At 47.0% G+C, this 19,134-nt stretch overlaps 1 protein-coding gene across 1 annotated transcript; it reads left to right on the top strand.

The window, feature by feature from the left end:
- The first annotated feature begins 447 nt into the window (after positions 1 to 447).
- CYTH4 (cytohesin 4) lies at positions 448 to 14,390 on the top strand. The gene is made up of 13 exons (XM_010187218.1): positions 448 to 463; positions 4,341 to 4,423; positions 6,742 to 6,842; positions 7,096 to 7,162; positions 9,489 to 9,607; positions 9,991 to 10,071; positions 10,278 to 10,390; positions 10,964 to 11,112; positions 11,784 to 11,895; positions 12,339 to 12,415; positions 12,802 to 12,873; positions 13,688 to 13,842; positions 14,159 to 14,390. The coding sequence occupies exons 1-13, from the start codon at positions 448 to 450 to the stop codon at positions 14,229 to 14,231; spliced, it is 1,218 nt and encodes a 405-aa protein (XP_010185520.1). The 3' UTR covers positions 14,232 to 14,390.
- The last annotated feature ends 4,744 nt before the right edge of the window (positions 14,391 to 19,134 follow it).

The following is a 19,134-nucleotide window of genomic DNA, read 5'->3' as shown; positions in this document are numbered from 1 at the left end:
GGAGACAGGCAATGCCTGAAGAATTACATGTGTTCTGACCAATGTCTTTGCTTAGTCCCAGACTGTCACTTCACAGCTGGGTGGGAAAGTGAGTTTGTTTAATGCTGCTCTACCTTGGCTTCCAAGGCTACCACCAGATGCAGTTTTCCAGTGAGCTTTAGAGCACTGGATATGTTTAACATTGCTTGGCTGTGGCATAATTTTCCTAAAGGTCAGAGGTACACATGCAACTTTTCCTGGAGTCACTCCTACCTGAAGACGACTGGTCCAATGGTCCTGTTAGGCGCCTGTCTGCCACAGCTGTGTGCAACTAAGACCTATGTCTGTGGGGAGGCTGCTCTCCCTGCAGTGAATGTCCTCTTCCATCTTCCTTCTGGACCCTCTAGTGACTGTCTAGGAAAGCCCACAGAGCCAGTATGCCAACTTCTTGAGCTGGGTGTGTGAGACATGGGAGAGAAGACTGGTACTGTGATATCCTGTGCTAGAATGTGTGGGGTGATGGCCATAGGTGAAAATGTTGGGAAGCTATCCTGATTGCTGCAAGTTGTCATGTGGGGTAAGGGGACTGGGAGACAACATAAATTCTTCACACTTTTTCCCCCATAGCTGGAATGCACAGATTAAACCTGTATGAGGTCCATGTTGAATTTCTTCTGACACAAGCTGGAAGAGAACTGTGGAGTGGCTGCAGGAGGGAGATGTATTGGGCTGGAGGGAATTGAGGAGCTGGAAACCTTTCTGTTATCTGCCTGGTACCAGCCTGGTACCTGGCTGGGGAAGTGGAGGTCTGTGCTGAAGATGACTCACCAGCCACATCAAAAAAAAAAAGGAATTTCAGGTGAAATTCTTCCACAAGACAGCCTCATCTAGGCAGAAGTTGCCCATCAGGCTGTTCTGCTTGTGTGTTGCCATGAGTGGAGGTGTTCAAGCCCTTTAGCAGCCACTCTCAGAGCCCTACATTGTCTTGCAAATGCATCAGCTGAACCTCTGCTGTTAAACTGTGGGTGGGTAGCATGTGGATGGTCTGTACTGGTGCTACAGAGGGAGCCATTCTTCATAACCTTCCCTTGCTCTTTCTGCATTTGTTTTACCCACCTTTCCACTTTTCCTGAATAGCCACTTCCTACTTATCTTTGTGCTCCAAAAGCCTTACTTGGTACCTGGAGGGCTCTGTACAGCCTTTTGCAATGGGAGATGAGACCAGCAAACACAGTACTCTTTGCTGGCCACATGGGCGCCCAGAGTCTTGGGTAGCTCCAACCTGCCCTCCAGATGGGGAGGTTAAGGGTGTAAGTCACCACAACTGGAATTGAAGTCTGTGTTCTGTTCTGAGTGCCAGCGCTAAAAATACAAGTCTGGGTGATTCATGAAGAACTGGCAGGTCTTTCTATCTGTGTCTGCCATGAGAGTGGGGAAACAACCACAAGAGCACGTGTAAGCCCCAGAAATGTGATGCCGATGTGCTTTCCTTTCAACATTTGGTGTCTGAAAATGAATTCCAAGCAGTAACTTCATGTCCTCTTTGGAGAGGATGCTAGCCAGTTTTTTATGTCATTGTGTCTGAACTGGAAGACTTTAGCACTGGTTTGGCTGACAGCATCCCCTCGAAACTTGTGGGTGTTTTCATGCTGTGTTCTTCATCAGGGTGAAATTTCCCCCAGTGCAGAGAACCCTGACCAGGGCCATGCTTCATCTATGTCCTGAGTGGAACTTGGTGGTACTGAGGACTTTGATGAGGCTGAAGCCGTTCCTCAGTCCCCTGTTGCAGGGATGAATTCCCTCAGCCATTGCAAGCACTTATCTCCTCTGCCACTTGCCCAGCTGCCTCTGCTGCCTTCTCTGCCTTTCTGTGGACTGTTCTGCAAACAAACCTCTTGTGTTCACTTCCACTAACTGTAGACCCCAATGTACGCAATAGCATTGGCGAATGGCCTCAAAATAGCCTTGAGCAGAGCATTAGGCCTTCTGTTAAGGAAGCAGAGTAATGTGCGGGCACTGACTTCAGAATTATTTTCCAAGGGAATCAGGGATTTAGGCTGTTTAGGAAACTTAGGAAGCCTTACAAGGACCCTCTCTGCAGCTCAATCTAAACTGCTCTGAAAGCCTGACCCATCAATTCTTTCCTCCCTATTTCCTCTTTTCCTATTTTTTTATCACTTGATCCCCATCTCCATGACTTGTATGCTTTTTCTCCCATACCCTCCCCACTCACAGTCCTTCCCACACTTTTCTCATTGTGACAGACTGAACAGGTAAATCACTTGGGAGCAGGGGTTTTCAGATGTTCAGGAGGAACAGGGACTGAGTTATTTACAGTCTCGATGGGGGTCGTGTGGGTGAGATGGTGTCCTCTGGGAGCCTTATGTCTCTTTGAGATGTTTTAGGCTGCTTCAGTAGGCACAGAACAACTGAAGCAAAGCAACCAGCCACACCACAGGCTTTGCTGATGGGGTGGGGGAAGGGGAGGCTCCTCAGGTATCTCCTGCTATGGTGCTTTTGTGAAAAGAAATACAGGACAAAGATTCTAGTGGTAATTTGTCAAGGACTCACCTCAGTGATTCCACAATGACCAGCCCCCATAGGAATGAGAGACATAAAGCTGGGGAGACCAAGAGGCTGGCCTCATCTCCTGCAGATGCCACAACCGCAGGAGACATAAAATAAGCTACAAGACCCAGGCAGCACGCACAGGCACAGGGCTGACATTCAAGGGGAAGACAGCAACTCACCTAACAGCAAAGCCACTGCATGGGGGTTTTTTGTTGCTGTTTCTTTTTGTTTGGTTGGGGTTTTTTTTTTGCTTACTAGCTTGCTAGCTTGCTTATTTGTTTTCCTGTCGCAGACGGAGTTGCCTTTTGCAAGTTGCTGGATGCCACAGGTTTTCCTCCCTCTTGGCCAGCTTTAGCAATCAGTCAGCTTCTTTCAGCTTTTTGGGGGGTGACTTGCAGAACCAAGAGGGAATATGGGTCCTTCTCAGCCCTATCTTCATGCTAGCTCCTTGCTCAGTGCTTTCCTCCCAGAGGCTCAGCAGCATCTCCCCAGGGAATGCAGTGCTTGAGAACAGCAGGAGGAGTGATGGGGAGAGGCTGCAGCCTGCAAAAAGTAATAGGACAGACTTAGCACATGGAAACTCAAACAGCTGCAAGAATTAGGATCAGAGAAGGCAGGTTTCTCTGAGCTGTTGTGGCCAGATTGTTGTCACTGTTGTGGCAGATGACTGCCCTCATCCCCTTTTCCTTCTGTTTGTCTTGGCTAGTTCCTTCCTTTTTTTTCCCCACTCATATTTATAGCAGTTGTTTTGCATGTGAGATCCACACTAAGAGAATTTCCAAGGCACCTGGTGCCACTTCCCCTTTTTCCAGGAAGATGGGAGATCTAGGGGACTTTGGTTTATGAAACAGAGGACCAGGACCTGACTTGGCTTCTTGGGGAAGCTTTGACTCATAGTGTTTAGGTGCAGCAAGGACCCTGACTGCAAGCTCTGCAGTGACCTCCCAGGAGCTTCAGTGCTCTCAGCCTTTTGTGAGCCCCTTATTTTTTTACTGGGGCTTACCATCTGCTTTGCCTCTTTAGGGCTGCAGCCTCCTCTTTCTCCTTGCTTCACCTGGATTATATTTAGCAGCAGTCTTGTCACCCCAATTCTTCTAGGTCTTTTATGAATCACTTTGTGGTCTCCTTGGCTCTGCTGGTATCTCTTTGACTTCCTGTACATTACAAGGAAGCTTACTCTTATTTCTGCATTGTCTGTAGTCCACAGAACAACGGCCTCCCACAGATGCTCCTTCTTCAGCAAGGCTTTTATCTCCCCAGATCCTGCCCTCAGACTTGAAAACTCTTGACTCTCTCTCCCAAGTCATTTCTGTCTCTAGCTGTGGTGGATCAATCCATGAAGCCAGTGGCTCTTCATAGGAGTTTTGATGTAGATGAAGTACTTAGGTCACAGCTTTCCCAGGGTAAAGATCTTGTACATAAAGGTGACTGACATAAAAACCACCAAAAAAGCATTTGGTAAGACCTCTTCATTGTGCTCAGAGCAAGTAAAATCAGTTGAGTAGGCGGGATGGGTTGCTGCAGGGTTAGATAAGAGGCTACCAGCACCGTGGCTGGCTGTGAGGAGGGATATATAGGTCTGTGCTGCTCACTCTGGACTGAAGACCATTTGCAGGGCAAAGCTGAGGTGCAGTGGTTGCAACAGCAGGGAGCATAGATGCTGGAACACAGAAATCAGAGTTTCTGTGGCATTGCCCTAGGGGCCAATAGATGCTGAGAGATTGAGGCAGCTTCCTCTGTGATATGTTGGCCCCAGTACTATTCTCACAGGAAACTCTCTGTTCTTCCAGGGTCAACTGACTTGAGTGAGGCTGAAGAAGCTGAAATAGAGACAATCAGGAAGCACAGACAGGAGCTTTTGGAGGACATTAAGGTAAGAACCATACTGTTCCTCCAGTCTGTCTAGCCTTCTCAAAACTGCCTTCACCAAGGAGTGTCTTCACACAACAGACCAGGCCATGCAGAAGTGCTCCTGCAAAGGAGGCATTTGCTCTGGCATGATCCAACTTGAATCCTGAGCTTCAAGCTGTCCTGGCATATTTGCCACCAGTGTTCAGACAACCTGTGGTACTCTTTGCTGCAGGAGTCATCAACAACCATAATGGGACATGAAAAAGCTCATCAGCAGGGATGAGCTGTGATTGCATACTTAGGATTAATGAAATTAGTATGATTTTACTAAGTCATACTGTGAGGGATCTGGCTAGGCATTTATGATTATTTTTAATTACTGGTTACCTGCTAATGACATACCTGTCCTAGTTACCTGCTGCATCCTCTCATGTTTTTCAAACTTTTGTTTGGTTTGTGTACCTCTGACAAGTCCTCCATGAAGGATCCTATCTCTTTAGAGAGGTGTGATGGCAGGACCTTCCACACACATTTCCACGGTTGAACTTGCTTTTCTTCTTTTCTTTAACCAGACCCAAACAGGCTTCTGAAATATCTGAAAGTGGCAGATTTAAAATTAGTTAATAATCCCACACCACAGTCATGGACAGTGCTGTAGACTTTCTATTTTCTTCTGCCTCCCAAACCATGGAATATGGGCTCCCATTTGAGAGAGTCTACAGGGCTCAATCATTGAACTTGCACTGATTTTTCCACAACATGGAGATGTCCAGATGCCTGGGAAATAGGTGCAATATTTCCTCATGTAGAGTAAATCATTAAGCCAAACTACCTATCAATTCTCAGGCTTCCATACTCATCATTCCTCATGCAAAATCAGAATGGTGTCTTGTCTCTTCTTGCAAAACATGCTACGAATGTATGTGCATGTCGTTTGCTTGTGTGTGGTTCTTAACTCTTCAATTTTCAGAATAGGTAGTGAGTATTGTAGGAGGCAGGATACTTGAATAGGAGTAATACATTTTTTTATCCACTATGGACAGAGTAAAGCTGTTAGACTACACAGATCCATACTCTAAATCCCAAAGCCATTAATCAGTGGAATATGCATTGTCCAATGGAACAGGATGAGTTTAGATGAAAGGGTACCTAGAACTAGAGAAATGTACCCAGGTGGATTTCTTCAGAAAGCACCCAGTGATACCCTTTAACACAAACTGGGGGGATGTCTGGTAGAAGGAGAGGGAGGAAGGGAAAGGATTGGTCTAGACTTGCCTGTTACACTGCAAAAAGACAGCAGTGAATAAAATAACAAAACTGATAATAATTTGAAATTCAGAAGATAAGATCATGGCTTTGTTACATTTGTGCAATATCTAAAGCTTAGCAGGGAGGACTCTCAGCTCTGAAGACTGATGAAGCACCACTGAATGAAGACCAAAACCAAACTGAAATCCAGAAGCTCTTTTAAATTATGGGATATTGGAAAACTTCAGTTTCTTTATCTGGGTGAATATGGTGGCCACATCCTTACCCCTTGTTGAGTCAAGATCTGTCATAAAAAACCCTTCTTCCCCTGCCTATTCTGTTTTTTCATGGGGAAGAAGTTAGATGATTCCTGGAAGAGAGCTGTGACGCGCTCCGGCTCTGAGCGGAACCATAAATGCAGGATGGAAGCAAGGAGTTATAGACATTTTCATTACCTTGGTAACACAGAATATCCAACCAAGGCAGCCATGGTCTGTCATGGGCCTAAAGGAAACTGAATTCTACAATTGATTTTTTTAAAATTTGGCAGTATTTATCTTCCTTTACTTCTCCTCTCTTCTTTCTCCACCTAAAGACAGGTATCTGCTCACTGATATTTGAATGATAGGTGAGTTAAAAATTCTGTGTTTCACAGTGTGGCCATTTCAGGTTCATATTGACCTCCCAGTTACTGGTTCCACTTCCCCTTTCCTGGATATGCAGCAGGGTTATGCAAAGTAAAAGCTAGAAGGAAATGGGCATGATGGAAGGAGTCTCACATCTAACATTGTTTGAGGAACTGAAATCAACACTGGGGTGAGTTCTCTGACTCCCCACACTGACTAAGCCTGATTTTCCAGCCTTGATTGACAACAGCCATGAGAAAATCCTTCTGCCCCTCTTTCCCATTGTTTTCAGCTGGAATCCATCAGTGTCATACCAGAGAAGTGCCCATTTCATAGACATCCTTGGCTGGTCATGACTATCTGAGCTGTCCTTTTCCTTTGACTGAGGGAAGAAGTAAGACATGCTGTATTTGTGTCTGCTGTTTTTCCCTCTACTGCCTTCATTCTCCTGATACTTCTTTTGCAGAGGCTGAAGGAAGAGATTGCTGAAGTGTTTGCAGAGATTGAGTGCTTCCAAAATGCAGAGGAGAGGCAAGAAGCAGACAATAATCCTGTGGAGCAGACCAGGCAAGTAGGACAAGATGGTGATTCCTTTGCTTACAGAGTCTCCTGATGTTGAGAAAACAAAAACACCGATGGGATTTGGATCACAACGAGGACAGGGAAATGAGGCCAGGAATACCCTTCTCTCCTCTGGGATTTCTCTTTATTTCTGGATAGTCAGACACCTGTCCTTGGGATATCTGAGTTAACCTTGTGAGTGAACTGAAACATGGTCCTTTATCCTAAGTTTGACTTTCCTTCTTCTTCATGTTTGCAGCAGACTATCACAGAGGGATAAACTTCTGTCACTGGGCCGGAAGAAATTCAATATGGACCCTGCAAAGGTAGGATTTTCTCATTCCACCTATGAGAAGAAAGATGGGAGGAAGAGCTTTGTTGGCTACAGGTCCACTCGCATGTTCCCATGCCAAAGGAACTGTGGCATGGGAATGTGGGGCTCATTTCCTACCCCACTAAGACTCCAGTTAGTAGCACCCTCTTTTCTATCCCCAAATAAGGTCTTCTGATATGATCAAGCTGTGTTGCCTCCTCACATCATGTGCCTGTAGGCCATCCCATCATATGTAACCTAAAACTAAGAGAAATAAAGGGAGAATGGTTTAACTCTGCCAATGTGTCAAGAGAGCCAGGTCTCCTTCAGTCCAGCTCTTCTTGTCTGTGAGAGGCTAAGAACTGGCCCTAGTGTGATGGAAAAGTATGAGGTAAGAAGAAAGTGAGAGAGTATATTAGGTTCCTTGGCTCATTTGGAACAGAAACTGCCTCCATCATTTGGAGGTATTACTTTTCGGTAGTACTGGATGTATTGTGAAGTGAATCCAGGTTTTCCACTTTCTGGGACTCTGACCAGTGGGGTCCAGGCTTCATAGACTTCATTGCTCTGCAGAAAGCTCTGAAATTGTCATGATTATGTAGAGAAGATGAGAGAGACAGTTTCCTCTTCCTCCCTCCTCACTGGTGGACAATTTTTTGAGCTCTGTAAGGAAAACCACAAGCTGCAATTGAACGATTGCTCATCGTCAGCTAACCACCACAGCTAGCATCTTGTCTGGCCGCTGGTCTAAGTGACAACTTTTCATGTCTCTTCCTCTGCCCTGCTGAGGTCCTCAAGATGCTTTTTCCCCAGTGTCTGCACCAGCGCTGGAGTTCTTGCCAGTCCCCTGCACATCCCTCTGCTAGTGGAAGCTGTCTCAGAGCAACAATACCAGCACTTACAGTCTGCGTGAGAGCAGGTTTCATTTTGTTGTTCTGTCTGACCTTGGTTTGAGGCCCCAGAGGCATCTCTCTCTATGGCACTGTGTCACACTGTCGAAATACTTGAACTAGTTCTCACCCTAAACCAGTTTAGTTTTGTTAGTTCAGTGATCAGCCTAGTTGAAATGTTACACTATGTGCCTATATTGTTTTTACTTTAGAATAACCATATGCAGATCTCTGTTTATTTCTTCCCTTTTGCGACATGACACAGGCTGATAGGTGTTGCAATACAAAGAACTTTCTTTGCCCCTCCTTGCTAAGGTTACACTTCATCCATGCAGTACTGATACTTTAAATTATTTCCTATCTCCAAGATCTCAGGGCAAGTTCCTGAGGCTAGAGGAGGTAACCATTAGGAATCCAGCTGAACAAAACCTTTTGGGAGAAACATTTTCTTCTTGAAAAATGGAGCCCTATCATGATTGCAATGCTTCGCAAAATTAAATTGATCTTGTCGAAATTCCATCTGGGGAAAAAGACAGGAAAGTAGTGTGGAAAAATCTCACAAACATTTAAATTTCTCTTTTTGAAACTGCTTTTTCTTTAGGGTATTTTAGAAATAGTTTCTTACATATTACAAGGAAAAGTGAATTGATTCTGTTGAAGCAGAACATTTTGATGGATCTAAAACAATTTTCATTCCTTTATTGTATTTTGTGAGGAGAATTGCAATGTGGTCTGGAGAGTTGCAATGATATTGCCAAGAATCTGAACTAAACCTCAACTTTTTGTGACTTTGAAAATCATGACTTTAAAATAGAGTGGTGACTCTTTGCACAACCCAACTCAGACCCTATATATTCCATTAAAAATGTATTCCATCCTTAGTGGCTGGGGAGGTTGGAACTGAAAAGATTGTGGACTACCCTGTTCTGTGGCATAGAAGAAAATTTAGGAAAAATAATTTTGAGTTGTCTCAAGCCTGTATTTTTGTCTGAGTACATTTTCTGATTATGTCTTTATTTAAACAAACATTTTTTTTAAGTTAAGTTAATTCAGGAAAAAAAATGACATGTAGGAACAGAACATATTTTGGAACAGAGATATTTTGATTGAAAATGTCAAAATGAACTATTTTGACTTTGCCTTAAAACCACCTGCCTTTTGGAGTTTAAACTTACATTGTCCTTTTTTGTTTGCTTGAGTTTCCATCACAGTGAAACATTTATCCAGATCTAGGGATGAAATGGAAGTGGGACTGACCCACCATGGTAGATGAAAAGGGATGGAATAATGGTGGAAACATGGCTGTGGTCTCCCACGAAGAGTCTGGGGAGTAACGAGGAGTCAAAATCATCAAACCCAAGGAAGGCTGATATTAGGGTGTTGGGATCCTACTTTCTCATCAATCCACATTGCTGTCTGACTTCACTGTCTTGCTTCTCTTTCCCCTAGGGGATCCAGTACCTAATTGAGCACAAGGTATTGTCTTCAGACCTGCAGGAGATCGCCAAATTCCTCCACAAGGGTGAAGGTCTGAACAAGACAGCCATTGGGGATTACCTGGGTGGGAGGTAAGCAACCCAGCCAGGATCAGGAGGTCCTTTGGAGGCCCTGTTCTGCCTGGTCCCTCTCAACTACCATTTTAGATGACCCCTGGCAGACCTCAGTCAGGTGCCAAGACTGACCATACCTGAAACTGCGGCAGGCTGGGTGGGCAATACACCCCATAGTGGGGGGCTTTGGAGTGTGGCTAAGGCTGGCTGTATGGGCTATCTGTCCTCCTACCTGTGATGGGGTCAGTCTTCCCAGACAAGGGTGTGCATCTTGACTTCTTGTCGGCCAGAGGAGAAGTGGAAGCTAGGATAGAGCCAGGTGCATGTCATCACACCAAGGGGCATCCAAACTGAGCAGGGTCAAAGCTCTCTTCTGACCTTTTCCTCCTATCTTTTTCCAGGGACCCCACAAACATTCAGATCCTCCAAGCCTTTGTGGCATGTCACCAGTTTGCCAATCTCAACCTGGTGCAGGCACTGAGGTGAGTGACCATGCAGAATGCAGGACAGGGAGCAGGAGTGGCAATTTCTAGAGAGAGAAGGAGACCTTCTGCTTTGTGAACTGTGTTGTCTCCCCACTGTGATAGGATAACTTCTTTTATTCTCATGGTGTCCCGTGGGTTAAGGGAAGGGATAAATGTCCCTTTCATCCAATCTGACTAACTCTCTGGCATGCTGTTCCTGATAGACAGTTCTTATGGAGCTTCCGGCTGCCTGGTGAAGCACAGAAGATTGACCGGATGATGGAGGCCTTTGCCAACTGGTATTGCAAGTGTAACCCAGGAGTATTCCAGTCCACAGGTAGTTACGGAGAGAAGAAGGCCTATAAAGCTGGGCTCCACTGTTTGCTAGAAAGAAGAGCCTTCCTTTTCCACTCACAAGGCATAGAGGGCATCACTTGTAAGTGTGGATGCTTCTCCTTAAGATGAAGGAGGCAACCCAGTTCCTGTGAAGCTTTTCAATAGGCTGAGGGTCTTCAGTCCTCCTTCTGCTACTGTCCTCCAGTCCTTCCTTCTGGAGAACAGACTTGAGAAATGTTCCCAGCCCCACATGAGGTATACCTCATCTCAGCAGGGATAGCACTGACAGACATGGGTCTGTAGAAACTTTTCTGCTGGCAGAGCCATTATCAGACCAGATCTATCCAACTTGCCCCATGGGGGCATCCTCTGAGGGGATGGAATCACCTCCATCATAGGATATCAACTTTCCTGCAGCCCTGTCTGTCCCTCTTACTCTTAGCAGAGGGGACATCTTTTTCCTCTTACAGTGAAGGGGATAAGGGTGTTCCCTAGTGATGGGAAACCAAGCCACTTGTTAGGTTGTCCTCTTAAGACAAGTGCTACTGATCCTGGTTTTCCTTCTCATTGCCAGACACCTGTTATATACTCTCCTTCTCTATCATCATGCTTAACACCAGCCTGCACAATCCCAATGTGAAAGACAAACCCCCCTTTGAAAGGTTTGTCTCCATCAACAGAGGCATTGACAACGGAGGGGACCTACCAGAAGAACTTTTAAAGGTAAGAAGACCTCCCATTCTCTCATTAATACCTCTTTTCTCTGTGGCTTGGGGTCCACTGGGAAGCAAATGTCCACAGGTCTCAATGTAATACAGGCCTACTGACCTTCTGCCATGCAAGTGGAAGGGCTGCACAAGGAAAGAGGGCAGTATGTTCAAAAACAAAGCTGGAAAACATGGAAACTGCTTTGGAGAGGGGCTGCACACATGCTTATTGGTGAGGATATGGAGCAAGAGAGACAACGGTGGAGACATTCAGGGTATAGCAGTATCTCTTTAAGAAAGTTTGTGCTTTTTAGTGTGTCCATGTGAGAGAGGAACAGATACTATAACTGTGTGAGAGAGGAAGACATCAGCTGCAGGTGTCTCTGTGTCATGTAGGTATGGGGCTGTGCGAATAAAGCACTCATCTCTGTGGGAGCTAGCTGGGCACCTAACTCTTTTGGCCAGCTTTGAAAGTCTTAGCCCCTTAGAGGACACTCTGTTTCTCTTGTATCTCTATGTGTGTGAGGTGTAGACTGAGGGCTGTTGTACCCCACAGTGCTCACCGACCGCTCCCCTCCCCATTCACCCGCCTGGCCCTGTGAAAAGAGAGTGATGAACCAGATGGATCTAGGAGGGTTGTGTACAAACTCTGTCAGAATTCTTTCCCTCACCAACACTCTGGGGCAGAATCTGTTTGAGAGCATCAAGAACGAGCCATTCTCCATACCAGAGGATGATGGAAATGATCTCACACATACTTTCTTCAACCCTAACCGTGAGGGCTGGCTTCTGAAACTAGGTAAGGGGAAGGATGCCCCTAGCTCCTCTGACTTCCGTGCCCACCTGCCTCCTACCACAAATCTCCCCCAGGAACCCACCAGCATCTCCACTGTCCTTCCCTCTGCTGTGGCGGGGTGAGACTGACACCTGCTGTTGAAAACAGCCGCTTGCTCTCTCCTCCTAGCCCTCTCCTGCAGGCTCTGACTGCTCAAAAAAGGGACTCAAAAAGATGCCACTCACCCCTCCCCATTTCCAGCCTTATCAGAGCAAAATTTGCTCCCTGTATGTGCATGTCCTCTATACAGCATCACATCAGTGGTGAGCACCACAGCTGCCTCCTTGGGGTTGATGTACAGGGAGAGCTGGAAGGGTTATGTCTGTGTGTGCATGTATGGAGCTTGGAAGGAGTGGGAAGGACAGCAAGATGTGTGACTAATGGCTTTTGAACCTCACTGCCTTTAGGAGGACGCGTGAAAACCTGGAAACGCCGTTGGTTCATTCTGACCGATAACTGCCTGTACTACTTTGAATATACCACGGTAAAGGCTTAACTCCTGGCTTTCCCAGCCAGGAAATTGTGTCCTGGGTGGTTATGAGCTTCTGAGGGGCCAGGAAGGAGCAGAGTGGAGGGTGGAGGCAACTCTTCCCTTCAACTGTATGCTCCCAGACTGAACTCAGACCTCCTTCTCTCCTGTGCTGTTTCCTCACCTCTGGTCTTGAGGAAGAGAGAGGGTGGACACTGCAGCTGTTGCTGTGATTTATTGTTAACTAAGCTCCCCATTCTGTAAATGGAGATGGTCTCCCCAGACATACACTGCGCTTGTCACTCCCGCAAAGACAGACATCTGGGAAATCAGACAGGCTGTAAGTAGTGGCAGAGATGTGGGGAGCATGTTCAGTGTTAATTTGTGGTTTTTGCCTTCAGGACAAAGAACCTCTGGGCATTATTCCTCTGGAGAACCTATCAGTCCGGAAGGTGGATGATCCCAAAAAGCCAGTAAGTCTTCATTGCTCGGTAGCCTGCCAATGCAGGCTCTAAGGCAGTCAGAGAGAAGGGGGGGTGCACACACCCTACTCCTACCATGCTTCTTAGAGGGAAGGTGCCATTCCAGTCTGCCTTGTCCCTCCATCTAAACATGATTGTATTTCACCAGGAAAGATCTGGTGTGAATGGAGACCTATCCTTTGGCTGGCTGCATCGTGTGTGTGTGTTTAGGAGGGCAGAGATATGTGCACACAGCTGACACCCTACTCATTTTGCACCAGGAGATGTGGGTTCAATTTCTCTCCTCAGAACTCTCCATAATGAGTTACAGCACATGTAGACCAGACCAAGTGTTAGGAAACTTGCCCAGGAAGTGACACTCTTTGTCTGTGTGTCCACTATGGATGCCCACTCTTTGATGTGGCATGACTCTTGGAAAAGTGCCTTCTGTCTGTGTGGTGGCTGGCGGAAGTGAGGATGCTGCATCTACTTAAAAGGGGAAGAGATCTTCATGAGTGGAGCAGAGTTACAGATCCCAGAAGGTGTTTTCTGATAACTGTTGATGCTCCATCTCTCCATAAAGCTTGTTTTAGTGTCCAGCCCTTCATGGAAGGGGTGTGTTTACTTAAGAGAGGATGGCCTAGACATCTAACTCATAGGGGAATTCTTGGGGTGGAAAAGAAAAGGTTCCATTGCATTCCAAAGCCAGAATGCTTTCCTCCCCTTTGGAAGTTCTCTGAGTCTGTCACACGTGGTTGAAGGCAGCACATTTTCCCTGGTCCACCCTGCCTTCCTCTGCTACTCCACTTTGTTCCCTTTCTGATAGAACTGCTTTGAGCTCTTCAATCCCAACTGCAAAGGGCAGAAGATCAAAGCCTGCAAAACAGATGGGGATGGGAAGGTGGTTGAAGGCAAGCATCAGTCCTACAAGATCTCAGCGGCCACACCAGCAGAACGTGATGAGTGGATTGAGGCAATACGGTGAGGAGACCACAACTGGAGGCCTTTGTTCAGTGCCAGTGACAAATGGTCACACAGTTTATTTGGCTACCAGAGCTTGAAAAACGAGGTGGAAATAAATGTTTGCAGTCTAGCGACTGTGGTACCTCTTGATTTCGAAGAGTTTCAAGGTGCTTTCTGGAGAATCTCTAGCCACAGCTAAATTTGCTGCTGTGGGTCTGCAGATCTCTAGTCCTACATTTTGGTGAGTGATCTCTCTGCGCAAATTCAGTTAGGTCGCCGGTGCTGCTCTCCAGCATTAAATCTTACTTTTGCTCTCATTTTCTCTTATTTCTAGGACCAGCATCACACAGGATCCTTTCTATGATCTGGTCTCTGCACGTAAAAAAAAGATTGCTAGCAAAAACTGAGCCCTGACCCGGTCATTGACAACAGGAAGATGTAGTTGTTGGACAGCTTCCCTTCCATGCTGGGCTTTTCCAGTGAAGACATTTGGGAGCATTGGTTCCCTCTGCCTCCCACTTGGCAGGAAGATGACTGACAGGACAACTTGCAAGATTTGCTTCTTCCCTTTCCAAACTGAAGGCAGAAGCACAGGGTGCAATCCAGTGTCAGAACCATGGGCATGGCATTTCCCATGTCCAAACACAGAGGCTCAAGAGCAACTGGACTTTGGGTTCTCCCATATAGTCCCAGAAATGTACGACAGGATCTGAGGCGAGACAAGAATTTCTTCAGAATATCTCCAGTCCTCTCTGCCATCAAACCAGGTCTGGGTATTTTTGTCTGAGGAACCATGTAGATGCTCTCAAAGCAGCAAATCATGGTCCAGTCAGTTGCAGAGCAGAAAAGCCCCAGTGGTTTCTCTTCCAAGAATGGATGTGTAGTGGTTGTGGAGAAGAGGCACTGATGTTTAAGAACCTCACTGTGAAACCAGAGGCGAAGGGAAGATAAGAAGCCCTCTGTTCAGAAGAGAGCCCTCTCCATCTCTCCCTATAGCTGTGAGGGCTGTAATCGTGGGAAGCCCCTGCTCTGTAGTTGAGTCATAGGTTTTAGAAAGTTAAAGATGTTGGATGGGTAGATAAGGGGTTACTGAGTGTAGACAGGCTGTGGAACCAGGGAAACGGCTCTGGGTCTTCTGTCTCTCTATTTTGAAATGCAGGGACCACTACAGGTCTCCCTAGGGAAGAAACCCAAACACTAGCTCTCCTTCTGGCTGATGGTTCTCTGACAAAGGTTTCTTCCTTGTACCACCTCAGAGGACTAAGCTTTGTATCTGAGAGGCCTGCAGCCAGAAAGCATGAAAAATTGGAGGTGCATGCATACCACAAGCACAAGCACACACACAGAGGCATCCCCATCTTAACATGCTGATTTCATCTGGAGTCTGGGGTTTTTTTTTGTCTGTTGTATAAAGAAAGAAAGAAAAAAAAAGTGCTTGAAACCAGCCCAAAACTCAGGGTAACATGATTGTGTTAGCAATGGAGGCAGAGGATGTGAGATAAGAGCATCGTGTTTCTGTGCCCAGCAGAGCAGCCCGAGCACCATCGCAGCTCTGCACTGCACCCAAAATGCAGGCAGGCTGCGTGCGTGGCACAGACAGGCAGCTGCCGGGCAGCGTGGGAGGGAGGCGCAGTTAATGGGACAAGAGGAAAGGCACAGGGGGCCGTAACACTGCGAGCTGGGAACAGCACGGAGGCAAATATCAGAAACTTGCTAGAGGCAATTACACCTGCAGGGTTAAAGGACGTGATAAGCTATTGCTATTTCATCTGTTCCCTTTCGTGTCTCTTCTAGTAAACACTGGTGCTGTCTCAGTCTCTTGCCTTTTTCCTTCCTGAAGAGGGCTCTATCTACCAGGCAATCTGCAGCAGGGCCAGCACAGCCCGATTATTCATTCTGGTTATTTTTGCCCAAGCCATAGGAATGTTGAATTAATTTCAAGAGGCAGGGAGTGTATCTCGGAGTTGAAGCACGCGCTCACCCCAGAGAAGGAACGTGAAGGTTTTCTTCTGCTTGCGCCTGCAAATGTCTCCTGCGTTGAATCTCCTCATCACTGATGTGATGCGGAGTGAGTTTGCTGCCCACTGCTCCAGAGCACGTGTGCTCACACACACATTCACTCTTGTTCTGGGTTCAATGCAGGGAGGCAGGGTCATGTCCAGAGGTGGCGGAGGCAGAGAAGTCAGAATCTAGCCCTTTATCTTGGCAGCATCTTCAAGATATGTAAGAGAAATATAAATATGCACTTGGTTGGTAAAAGATGTCCCAGAGCCTAGGATTTGGGTGAGAAATGTCTGTGCTAGTGCCTTTCAGACTCATACTCTGTGTGACAAAAGCCATCAAAATGTAGTCTAAAGTCTTTCTTCTTCTCACAATCTGGTTTTGGGTGAGGAAATCCAGACTAAGCTCTTCCTAGAGTTTACCTGGATCATGCCTATGACAGCAGCTCTTCCCTGTTTCTCCTCATCCCAAATCCTTGCAATTCTCTTCAGGCTGGATATGTCCTTTCCCCTCCCTTCTTCCGCCAGATACCCACGCACTGCAGAGCAGAATTATTCCTAGAGGGGAAAGGGTGGGAAGGACAACTTGTGAGAGGCAAAACAATGCACAGAGACAGACAATTGTGTCGTCTGCGTCCATCAAACTAACCACAACAGTCAGGTGGAGATGGACCAGGTTTCCCCTCTCCTGGAAACTGAGATAGGGAGAGAGCCAGTAAGTTTGAGTTTCCCACTGCCTTTCCTTAGCTCCAGAACAGAAAATTCAATTCCAGACTCCTTGCTTTACCTTGATTTCCTCAGTGCCATGAACACAATGGTGCCTGATGTTACCCGCCAGCAATGCACTAAGTTCACTTACCGAGCACTATCCTTGACCTTGTGCTGAACACCAGTGCAATTGGTACTGGCCAGGGTGCCTCAGGAGAGGTCTATAAAATGACCATCCACTCACATCTGTGTGCTTTGACAGCCATGCTTGGAGCCCTTTCTGATTTATGACAGGAAAGACTCATGCAACAAGAATGGCACCACCAGAGAACGCTTTGCTGGCCACTATCACATGTTCCTTTTGCTGAGGGCAACTGCAACACCACACACATGAATGCATACACACAGACACACAAACACAGACACACACAGAGCCCTTCAGGTACTAAAGTTGACAGACTGCTCTCTAGTAGATATGTTCCTCTTTCTCATCATAGGCAGCGTATGTGGCTCACACAGATGACTGACAGTTTTCCCTGCCTGCCTAAGGACTTCTGCACACAGCCAGTAATTCATTTCCATAATAGATGTCCATCTATTTTAATAAAAGGATGGGGAGGATAATACTGCAGCTGTGTGGAATATACCACATCACTGCATGTTGCCTCTTCCCCCCTTCTTCTCTTCCTCCTGTCCCCTGTTTATCAGCTCCTTTTTGGAAGGCTAATACATTTTAAAAAGGCTTTCTAGAAACTGTTTGCAGTGACAGCGATGGAGCAGCTGTGAGGAGAGCCAGCAGTCTCATTCAATACAGCTTAAGTATCTAGCAAAGGGTAGAGAAAAACTCTGGGAGGTGGAAGGGAAGGGCAGTGTACGAATGGGGACAGACTGGACTGAATTATGGATTCAAAGCCAAGCAAAGGGCATGCGCTAAACCTGTCTTTTTCCGAGAGGTGAATGCCCTTGGTGATGGGAGCTCACGAGCAAATGGAGACCTGTGGGAAGGCGAGAATCTACAAGGCAGTTGGTCAGGAGTGGTGCTTAGTGGTAGGGTGGCAACACTCATTTGAGACACTGTCCATGTCTGGCAGGCCTGAAACTGCTCAGGTGTGTGTCACACACCCTCCAGTGCATAGGGAAAGTCAATAAACTTTTTCCTACTAGCAAAACAGGGGTTTCTGTACTGCCAGCCTTTCAACTCCCTCTGTGACACACCATGTGAGCCCCCACACCTCACACCTCCACAGCAGTGCAAGGATTGCCACCAAGAGGGGTCAACAGGTGTGCCAGCTTGTCCCATAAAGTCGGAGAAACAGAAGGCTATTACAAGGGCCTCAGAGGGATGGGAGCCAGTCTGCATACCCTCTGAGATCAGCCACTTGTATGGAAAGGAGCACTGTCCACCTGCATTGGAGCTTGTTTGAATGGTGCAGTCAGATTTGTGGGTCCAACAGGAGCAGTTCTTCCTGTCTCCCATCACTTATATTGGTGGCTGGAAAGCAACTCGTTACCTGAGGATGGGGCACCCATTGCGGTACTTCCTCTCTCTGAAAACAGAAAATTCAGAGCACAAAGCTAGAGGGCGAGGACAGCTCTCAAAGGCACCATGGCCTCTCTGCTGCACCCTTTTCTGGCCCTGACAGAGGGCCAGTCTAGGGTGCTGGAGGAAGACCCGGCAGACTGGGGTTGACACCTGACCAGAGTTTCTTTTAGTGTCACTGCTGTCACATCTGCAGTGGCTCTGCTCTAAATGCCTGCGACAGGAGTGTGCAGCTGTCTCATCTTGCCATGCCATTTCCAATCCTGCTCCCTTCCTGTGATGAAGATGAATGTGGTCTGTCCTAGGTTATCACATTCCTGTGTGTGTGAGCCTGTATGCAGACACCAGTTCGCTCCTGATCTGCTGATGCTACTGTGCTAACTGCAAGGAGGCTGTGTATGGTAAGACAGAGTGGACTAGAAGGAAAGAGTCAGGAGGGGTGGAGGAGCCTGGGTCTTGTGTGGGTGGTTGATAAAGAAGGGCCTGCAGTGATAAGAACAGGGCTTTCACCTCAGCTCTAGAGCAGAGGCGGCACAAATGACAGGAACAAGTAAGGTATGACATCCCTTGAACAGCCCGCAACCTTTACCGCAGCCACTGTGTTGCACCACCAAGGGGCACTCCACGTCACAACAGCTCTCCTCTTTCTGTGGGGCTGAAGATATGTCACTAGACATGCCAGCCCAACACCTCAGGAAAAGAGTGGAGATGGTGCAAGGAGGTCATTACATCTGGGCCCTCAGGAACACAAGGTGGGCAGGGACAGGACCATATGCCCTACTAGCACAGCATGTCTTTGCTCCTCTACCTTGCTGAATAAGTCAGGTTACATGTCCCTTTCTGCACATGAGCACAAACACAGCTACAGAGATGTGTGTAAATGTGCTATGTCCTGCACCCTCATAGTCACACATACCCAAGCACATCTGCACGTACGCAGGTACACACACAGTCAACTTGCATCTCAACGCAATGCCTTTCTTTGCCCTCTTCTTGTAGAAGGGCTCTGGCAAAACAGTCTGTAAGCTAAGAATGGAGATCACAGGGAGCAGGGAAGGGTAG

Source organism: Mesitornis unicolor, unplaced genomic scaffold (genome assembly GCF_000695765.1).
Source record: "Mesitornis unicolor isolate BGI_N332 unplaced genomic scaffold, ASM69576v1 scaffold2276, whole genome shotgun sequence".
Taxonomy (NCBI): domain Eukaryota; kingdom Metazoa; phylum Chordata; class Aves; order Mesitornithiformes; family Mesitornithidae; genus Mesitornis; species Mesitornis unicolor.
This window is presented reverse-complemented; position numbering and strand designations above follow the sequence as displayed.